This window comes from Mastigoproctus giganteus, chromosome 7 (genome assembly GCF_048544385.1).
Source record: "Mastigoproctus giganteus isolate SK-2022 chromosome 7, ASM4854438v1, whole genome shotgun sequence".
In the NCBI taxonomy this organism is placed as follows: domain Eukaryota; kingdom Metazoa; phylum Arthropoda; class Arachnida; order Uropygi; family Thelyphonidae; genus Mastigoproctus; species Mastigoproctus giganteus.
The window spans coordinates 24,427,266-24,436,926 of record NC_143581.1 but is presented as its reverse complement, the minus strand read 5'-3'; the positions used below and the strand labels follow the sequence as shown (position 1 = coordinate 24,436,926).

Sequence of the window (9,661 nt, the reverse complement as noted above, 5' to 3'; positions counted from 1 at the left end):
TAAAATTTAATTAAATGTATTTTACCTTTAGGCAATATTTAAAGCGAATTCAACAAGACTTATTCAGAACTCAGTTGCAAGTGATCCGCTTTTTTGAATTTTGACCAGACCAGCAGAACTACCAATTAAATGAATCGAAGTTAATTTTCCTTTCAGCTGACTTTGTTAATTATAGTTGAAGGAGATTGTTTTAATACATATTATCAACTTAAGAGAATAAGAGAATACTTAGCAGGATTACATCCAGATTGTTGACCTCCACCGTTTGGAGAGAATCAAGGTCCGATTGGGACATATGTTCCTACACCAAACAGTGCTTGTCAACTTGTTTTATTTCACTTATCGACATATTTGGCTTGAATAACCACACCATGTTCAACTAAAAGTTTTAAGTTAACAAAATTCTGTACATTTTCTTAGTTATAGCATTATTAGTACAACCCTTTGCCCGAATTACTCATGGCATAGATTCCATTAGGAATCTGAAGGAGTGTAGTTACAGATTTGACCATTCTTCCATCATTTTATTATTATTAAAATCAGTTTATTTCCCAAGAAACCTTGGGTCACCCCGGGACGGCTCTGTGCCAGAAGGGTGTGAATACAGACTAAGGTACGAGGAACACAATGTACAATAAACAAGGGTATATTCGTGCTCGACCCGAGACTTTTACAGGATTAAATAAACAATAATGTACAAAATATACAGTAATATACATGATTACATGAAGACAGAAAGAATTTGTCATATACAAATAGGCAAGTTAAAAAAAAAAAAAAAAAAAGGTCTGTCCAGGAGCAGGTGAGTATTATAGGTTCATAATCTGGTAACAGTTCTTGAGGATTTCCTTCCTGTAGGGCTTGTCTTCACAGAACCTGTCAGGGTGGATCCTAAATTTATTGAAGATCCGAAGACTATTGGCTGGAAACATGTTCCTCAGGGAATCAATGTTTGACAGAGTAAGACGTAGAGGTAGACAGGAGTCGGGGTGCTTCCCTCTTGCTCTCCACGGGCCAGAGATTAATGCGGATACCGATGGAGCATCAATTCGCCTCGTTATAAGCCGTGCAAGCGTGAGAACATTTTTTTTATGATTATATGTCTCCAGGGAGTTGTGCCTAGATTTGCTTGTAGGATAGATCTGGAGATAGTTAGGGGGCGGCGTAAAAGACTCGGCTGGTGCAAAGAGCATGCAAGTTGGACGTTAGAAGACGGAAGAATGTGTTCTGGGCGGATGAGTCACGTTATTTACTCCACACCGTGGGTGGTCGCGTACGGATTTAGCTTCAACAACATGAGGCACTTGATTCGTCATGCATGGTATCAAATGTGCAGGCCCGTGGAGACGGTTGTATGGTGTGCGGCATGCTTCACTGGCAGGAACGAACTTGGACCCTACGATAGCGGAGACTACTGATACGTTGTTCCACATGCAACAGTGCTGCGCCTGTTGCATGTGGAACAACGTATCAGTGGTGTCCGCTATCGTCAACTCCTTGCTAACTGCGTACACCCCGACATATTACACTTTATCCCGGATGACGATGATGTCTTCCAAGATGACAATGCGCCGAGCCACCGGGCATTTGTTTTTCAGCAATGGTTTGAGGAACACAGTTCTGACTTCCAGCATATCAATTGTCCTCCGCACTTCCCCCCGATATCAATCCTATAGAGCATTTGTAGGACACAATGGAAAGGCATATCAGGCGTCTGGATACACCAATCACCCGCATTGTTGACCGCATTACACACAGGCTGGTTGACCATACCTCCCGAACGTTTCCAACAGCTTGTTGAATAAATGTCACGACGGATAGCTGCTGTGCTGAGGGCAAAACGAGGACCTACGACGTATTAGGTAGGTGGTCATAATTCAGTGATCATTCAGTGTATTTACGTCAGATCTTCACACTCGGAGACAGTGTTCCAAGTGCTCTATTGCAATTGCCTTACATAGTGGATAAGTTAACCATCGATCTTTTTCATCTGTTTAAATGGAAGTAGGGTTTCTAATCTTTAAAGAAATGGGTTGCTGGAGCATCAAGTCCCTTCGATGACGCGAAGACGTTTTATGGACCTTTTTCACAAAGTGGCTATTTAGTCGGTCTCAGGTGAGGGTAGCATGGGTTTTTCCCTGAAACTCGAATTCTTCTACCAGCAAACAGAAAAGCGACCCAGAACACACGCTATTTACAAACAGTATATGCGGAACAATATGGCCTTAGATGCCATTGTTCCTAAAAACCCTAAAAACCCAATAAACCCATTTCGGATTGGGAGCAGATATTTAAGTGAGGCACCGTGATGATGGCGAGATACAATAACACTGCTCCACTAGGACTTTTATTCAGGGACTAATCAGAATTTTAAATCAGGGAGTTTGATCACGGGATGATGAATTATCGCAGTGTCGTTGATAATTGATACCGAGCGCTAGAGATCAGAGGGAAGGATAGACAAAGTGGCTGTAGTGATACTTTTTATTTGAGGTTGCATCACTATTAAAAGCGGAGTCTCATTTTTATTGGATAAGGAAAATAGGATACAAAACTAGTGAGATCATATATTTCAGGACCTCGGTTGTGATTCAGAGCAAGAAAACGTGTTAGAGTCGATAGATTCAGTCTAAAATATTTCTTTGGTGAAGTTAGCACGTTGAACGGTAATATGTTGGAGTCCTTATGGAAACCAGAGCCAGCTTTGTGGTAACATTAAACTTACTAGCCAATGCATCATATCCGAGCTAAACTGAATCAGGAAAGCAGGGCCTAACTTTCGATTTCATCTGGGAAAATTTTACATTGGGAGAGGCAGTTCGAGGCTTATATAAACAGAATGAGAACATTCTTTTGGGTTTCCTACTTCTGCAAAGACCGTGCGTACAGAGACCTTCTGGTCTCTGTTTTTCTCGCGCAAACAAGTATCTGAGGTGGTTGGATTAGGAAATTCGACTGAATCAATGTTGGAGCAGGTAGAATGACCTAATGCGATTATTCTTAAATCTATGTCCAGAATGGTGACAATAGATAGCTAAAACTGGAAGTCATTACTTCCAAATTTATCAATATCAACCACAGTGCCATTCTTCTACATCCTAAGATCAATATACCCTGGTTTAAATTCCTATTTAGTCCCTAAACACACCCCTTGTGGGTAACATAATTGGTATAATCACTATTCTCCCCACACCGGTTGAAGAAGACCTGAGGTCGAATATTGCCAATGACCCGAGGAATTTTATGGATATTTTTCATAACGTAGCTGAGTTAGTTGGTCTCAGGCGAGGAGAGCAAGATTATTTCTCCCGAAAACTCGGCTTTTTGTCCAGCAAACAGCATATCGGCTTTAGAAAACGCGCAATGTACAGACATATTAAATACGGTGCAGTATGGCCTAAGTTACTGATGCACCTAAAACCTACATCAAGCAACCAAACAACCCTGAACACATTACAGCAGAGTACATATTAAAATAATGCAAGTCATTATTATCCCTAAATCGGGTATTAAAGCATAATGGATTATTCTTGTCCGCTGTGAAAGTGAGGGCTTGGTCAAGTTGTCTTAGTAGTGGGGAGATTAAGAATATTCTCATTAATGAGGTCGCTTTTAAGCTGACTTTGTTAATTAATTATAATTGAAGGAGACTCTTTTAGTACACATTATCAACTTAAGAGAATAATAGACAAAAGAGATTAAACAGTTTATTTGAAATTTAATTCCATTAAACTACCAATGAACACAAGTGTATATTTAACAACTTGTGTACATCATAACATCATCTGATGTGATTCAAATTAAATTCAGCATTGTGGAATGCAGTACAGAGATGCGCTGTTCGTCTTCAGATACAGTTGATTGGGACCGGATGGAAAACGATCTTTGAAGTCTATCGCGTTCAATCCCATCACCGCAGTCCTTCTGTTTGTGCATGTACATATTCCTCGATTGTAATCGTCATAAGAATCGCATTCCACGGCTGTGAAGTTGCAGTTTTTGTTCGTTATCGACTCTCCATATAAAGCAATTGCACGTATGTGGCTGCATACGAATCCAAGCAAACCTAAAAACGAAATTGTCTATTGAATTTTGTTTTATTGAAGTGAAACTTATAGAAAAGAAAAATATGACATAAATTCGTTTCAATGAACAGTTGTGGAGCTCTCGTAAAGAGACGTAACAGATACGCGCGTGTAGTAGACTGGAAAAGTGAGGGATGTTTATATCGACAATAAGATTCATCATCACCTAATGAACATATTATTTCCAATCAGAGGAGGGAGTACTTTAAACATAAAATGGTGGAACTCTCAACAGAATTCAAGGGAAAAGAATTCCGATCCACATTAAGGCATGAAAATTTCCTTTTTGTGTGTGCTTTTAGCGCAGAAATTTCTTGCACTTAAAATACTTACCAGGATCACATCCAGGTTGTTGATCTCCACCGTTTGGATAGAAATCCACGTGTCCGATTGGTTCATATATTCCTAAACCAAATAATGCATTTGCAATGCCAAGGCCTATAAAAAGAGACAAAAAAAAAAGTTTTATTTTTCAAAATGGTCACGGGGCACAGTAATTATCTGCAGAGTCCCAATATGTTTGTGAGGAATCAGATCTGAAGACAATTATCAGCATTTTCTAGCATGTGATGTAGTAAGGATTGCTTTCAATGATCGTACTTGGTTTATAAGCCCCTTATAAACCAAGTACGATCCACACCGGAAAAGCAAATTCCAATACCCACTCCATGTTCTCTTAAAAGTTTTAAGTTAAGAAAAATTCTGTACGCCATCTTTACTTACCAGAATCATATTATTTTTCGTTATTGGAATTTGCTTTTCCGGTGTGGATGAAAACTTACATTCCTAATATTTCAGGATTTGATTCCATTAGGCGTCTAAAGGAGTCTAGCTCCACATTTCACCATTCATTAACCACGATATTTGCCAGCCGTTGTACTGTGGTCGGTAGAGTGCTGAGAGGCCGAACTACCTTTTCCTACCAGATCTTGGAAATATTGGGAATGTTCGCCGAACCACTGAGATATGATTCTTGTGTTTTCGTCTTCGAAGAATCCATCTCAATCTTGGTTAAAATGAAATACTGCAGACTGAAATCGTTTGATACGGCAGAAAGATATTCACTGGAGTTAACACGACCTTCTAACGGTATGAGAGAACCAAGTCCCTATCAACAAAACAAACATACCCCATTCCACCACACCGCCTTAGTCCATTGTGTAGTGGACACGTGAAAGAATGGATGTATGGCTTCATGAACTTCGTGTTCACCCTACCAATTATTGGGACAAAAAAGCGTATATTGAGACACATCGGATCAAACCATCTCTTTCCACAGTTCCAAAGACCGCTATGACGTTGGAGGCACCACTTCATTCGAATATTTCGATTTTTTACAGAAAGAATTGGATTTCGTATAGGCACTTGATTAGGAAATCCCAGATTCTTTACTTCCACCGCTTAATTCAGTTCGAAATGCGTCTTTCTTTGCTTAAATTAAATCCAGACATTTAGCATATACCGGACCTTCTATTCTGGTACACAATTCGCTTTAAATTTTTACCGTCTGGTCCTCTAAGTACCGACTTCCTTCGCATTTTACCTTTTAGCACCGCCTTCTCCTTTCGCTTTCCGTGATAGGAGAATGCATGTTTTATTATGGTTGACTTCAATCTGCTCCAGACTGATTGGAATAAGTTAGAAGGAAACTCACCATGGGGAACAAAACTTTTAAATAAATTAGATGAGCATTATTATTACAAGCATGTTAAAGCAAATATTATAGGTGAGAATACTCTTGACCTCATTATTACTCATGAATTAGATGACTTCACAGGGCTCAAAATACAATAACCTTTGGTGGGTAACGATCAAGAAGTCGTCAGTTTGCAGATAAGAAAGATGGAGCAAGAGTTAAAGATAAAGGCACGGGTTTTGATTCCAGAAGAGGGAACTTTGACAGTTTAAGGCAATATAAGGCATTTATTAATTGGAGGGTTTGCAGAGTGAGAACGAAACAATTGAATTATGGAATACCTTTAACGCGAAAATTACAGAAGCCGTGAACGCATATTTACCATTAAAAACATACTGGACGAGTCGGACGCCGAAAGGGATGAATGCGGAGCTTGCCGTTCAGTTAGAGCAGAAAAAGATGGCATGGGTCAGTTACTGAGCCAGAAACAGTACTCAAGCCTGTAATCGTTACACATTGATTGGTAATAGTATCACAGATAAGTTTCAGAAGCCACGGCTGAGTATGAGAAAGCATTGGCTAAGAGCGAAAGGAATGGGAACAAGGAATTTTTCATATGAATACAAGGAGAATGTTGCAGATGGGTTGGACAGGTATGTGTATCTGTCTTTTCCGTAGAAAGACCCTTCCTATGATATTCATATGAAAGAAGTGTCCAAATGCTTGCATTCCAACTTAATCAGGATATACAACATTTAAAAAATAAAACGATAAAAACGCATGGAGAGCTCTTAAGCTTTTGGAAAGCCTGATGGCATCCTTTAAGCGGTGAAAGGGTGAAAAGGGTAACTTCTTATACAGACCTAAGCCTCACCTGGGATGTTGGACTCACCTTCCAATCTCACTTTGCTAGGATGAGACAGAAGACGTACGCGGCTCTTTGGGCAGTGCGTCAGGAGCTCTTTGGTGTGCATCAGCTAGCGCTGCCTTTTCAGTACATCCTGTGGTGCATAACCCCTATCCCTCTCTAGGCATCTGAAATTTGGTCATCTGCTCCTGCCTCCCACCTAAAAAAGTACCTCAGTCTGAAATACTGGTTGCTCAGATGGATGAACAGGGTGCGTGGTGGGCCCTCATTTTATTAACTCCAGATCCATCCTCCAAGCTAATCTAGGCACCACTTCCTGGAGACTTCTCATCACGAAAAGAAATACCTTAACGTTGGCTCGGCTTATCATAGGTCGAATTGATGCTCCGTCTATACTCCATTAATCTCTGGGCCAAAGAAGACAAGAGGAGAACACCCCGATGTCTGCCTCCCTCTGCGGCTTTACCTTTCAAACGTTGATTCCCTTAGGGACTTGTTCCCGGCCAAATTGCCTTCAGATCAACAATAAATTAGGCATCCACCCTGATAAGTTCTGTGAGGACCAGCTCTACAGAAAGGAAATACTCAAGAACTGTTACCAGCTATTGAATCTATGGCGTTCACCTACAACTGAACTTTTTTGCCTGCTAAATTTATAAATAAATAAATAAAACTTTATCGTGAAGTAGAGTTACAGCACAATATCCCATCACGGCGACGAGCGCCAGGGGGTTCACATATAGCAGTTAGGGATAAGATAAGTACGGCGTACAAATACAAAAGGCTACAAAATGCTGCGAACACATACAAAAGGCTACAAAATACCGATCACAAATGCAAAAGAAATACAAATACAGCATAAAAACACAGAGCTAGAAACAAATACAGAAATAAATACTTGGCAATATATCAGGATTCAAGGGCTTTGATAAAGTTGTGTCAGTCCTTCTTCTTACTTATTATGCTGTCGATGTCGGCGTCCACACGGTTGAGGGCAGCGAGCATCCGCTTGAGAAGAAATCTCTCAGTGAGTACAAGCCTGTTGTGGTGAGCCACGAGTGCAGGTACCGACCTTAGGCTTGGCTGTGGAATCCTCCAGTCTGCGTGGGTAGCACAGTGGTATCGTCACCGTCCTCCCCACACCGGGTGGAAAAGGCCCGGGTTTGAATCCCGTCAATGACGCGAGGAACATTAGTGGGCCTTTTTCACTCCGTGGCTGAGTTAGTCGGTCTCAGGCGTAGATAGCAAGGTTTTTTCCCTCAGAAACTGGGGTTTTTTCGTCCAACAAATCAGGAAAATCGACCAGAGAACACACGCAATTTACAGACACGAATACGGGTTAATGTAATCATTTACGGGTAACCCTAATTTAGTAATTTGATTTTAGTAATTTGTGGAATCCTCCAAGAGCAAGCGTTCCAAATATTTGGAGATGACATCTGGCCTGTGATGAGTTTGGCTGTGAAGACCAGCCTGTTTTCCACGATCAAGAACTTCATCCTCGGGATGTCGAGTGCTTGTGCCATCATGGTAGTTGTGGTAGTGGGAGGTAGCCGAAGCTTCTTATTGGCCCATTTCAGTAACCAGTATTCAGCGGTGTATACGGGATTGAGGTTTGTATGTGCAGCGGAGGCCCATATTTCTGCACCATAGAGAATGGCGGGGTAGACGGTGGAGGTGATGAACCTTTTAACAGTGACAGGATGTCGGACGTGTAGCAGCTGCTGCTTTGAGATCCACCGTAGACGAGAAAATCTGGTACTGATTTTGTCGATCTGGTTGACAAAGGACATCTTTTGGTCAAACAGAACGCCAAGGTCTGTGTGCGAGGGTACGTTTGGTATTCGTACCCCTGCGAGTGAAACGTTGAGTACTGTCGGCATGGATTTAAGGGAGAATATTCCCTGAGCAGACATCAGTGGGTTAATTTTTACATTGAAGTTTGCCAGGTACAATTCTAGATCCTTAAGTTGGGAATTGATCCTGTTGCTGAGCTGAACGGGGTTGTCGCCAGGGTTAATTTGAGTCAGCAGTTTGAGGTCATGGGTATAGCATAAGAGACCATTCGTTGAGGCAATAATGGGCACGATGATAGCTGTGAACAGGACACCAGATAGGACCTCCCCCCCCCTGCGGAACACCAGCAGTAATGTCGCAGGATAGGGTATGTTGTTGCCGATGGAGAATAAGTACCCTGTGACAGAGAAGAGATTCCAAAAAGCACAGCATATTACCTCGAATGTGAAATTTCTCCTTAAGTAGGAGGAGCAAGGCCGGGATCGACACGGCATCAAAGGCTGCGCTTATGTCGAGATATGTGGTTGCTAGCTCAGCTCTTTGTTCGAATGCTGAGAGGATGCGTTCTGTGGTGGCTGCCAAGTTAGTGATTGATGGTTTTCCTGCAATGGCATAGTGGATTTCAGGTGGTTTCGTCTGGAGGATTTGTTGAGTGATTGTGGGTAGCAAAGCCTTTTCAAGAGTTTTTAACAGACAAGAGGCAACTGATATGGGTCTTAACAGGCTGACGTTTGTGGCAAATTGGTTTTTAGGGATGGGGTACACTCTGTACTTATTCCACTGGGCTGGGAAATAATGCTCAGCGAGGCATCTGTTGTAGATCGAGAGAAGAGGGTCTATGATGAATGTGCTCAAGCAGTTGATCATAAATTGCGGAATTCCATCCTCCCCAACAGGTGGCTGTTGTGGGAGGGAATTGATGGCACGTATGAACTACTGTTTCTTGATCTCTATAGTCCCTAGGACATCTGAAGGGTTTTAATAGTCAGGCTGGACAACTGTAGATGGGACTGTGGTTGTATTTGAAAACCTGGCGATGTATTTGAGCCATTCTTGAGGATCAAGCATATGATTGAATCCACCATGTGGGGCAGCATAGAATGGCTTTCCTTTCCTCAGAGTGCGGTTAAGATTTACTTGGATTGCAGCAGTTTTCTTTCGATTAAAGTGGACCCTGGAGCGGGAAAAGGCGATTCTGTCTTGACTGCCATTCGTAAGCTTCCATTTCTTATGTAGGACTTGTTTCATTTTGAAGCTGTTGTTGAGGTCAGCAGT

At 41.6% G+C, this 9,661-nt stretch overlaps 1 protein-coding gene across 2 annotated transcripts in view; it reads right to left on the bottom strand.

Annotated features, from left to right (window-relative positions):
* Positions 1–3,698: 3,698 nt before the first annotated feature.
* Positions 3,699–9,661, bottom strand: part of LOC150082659 (lipase member H-like) — a 30,594-nt gene continuing 24,631 nt past the window's right edge. For both annotated transcript variants that reach the window (XM_090377570.1, XM_090377571.1), the window contains exons 7-8: positions 4,419–4,523; positions 3,699–4,066 (exon numbers count right to left, since the gene is read on the bottom strand). In XM_090377570.1, coding sequence (XP_090233696.1) covers positions 3,807–4,066; positions 4,419–4,523 — 365 coding nt within the window. In that variant the 3' untranslated portion in view covers positions 3,699–3,806. The remainder of the gene's footprint in view (positions 4,067–4,418; positions 4,524–9,661) is intronic.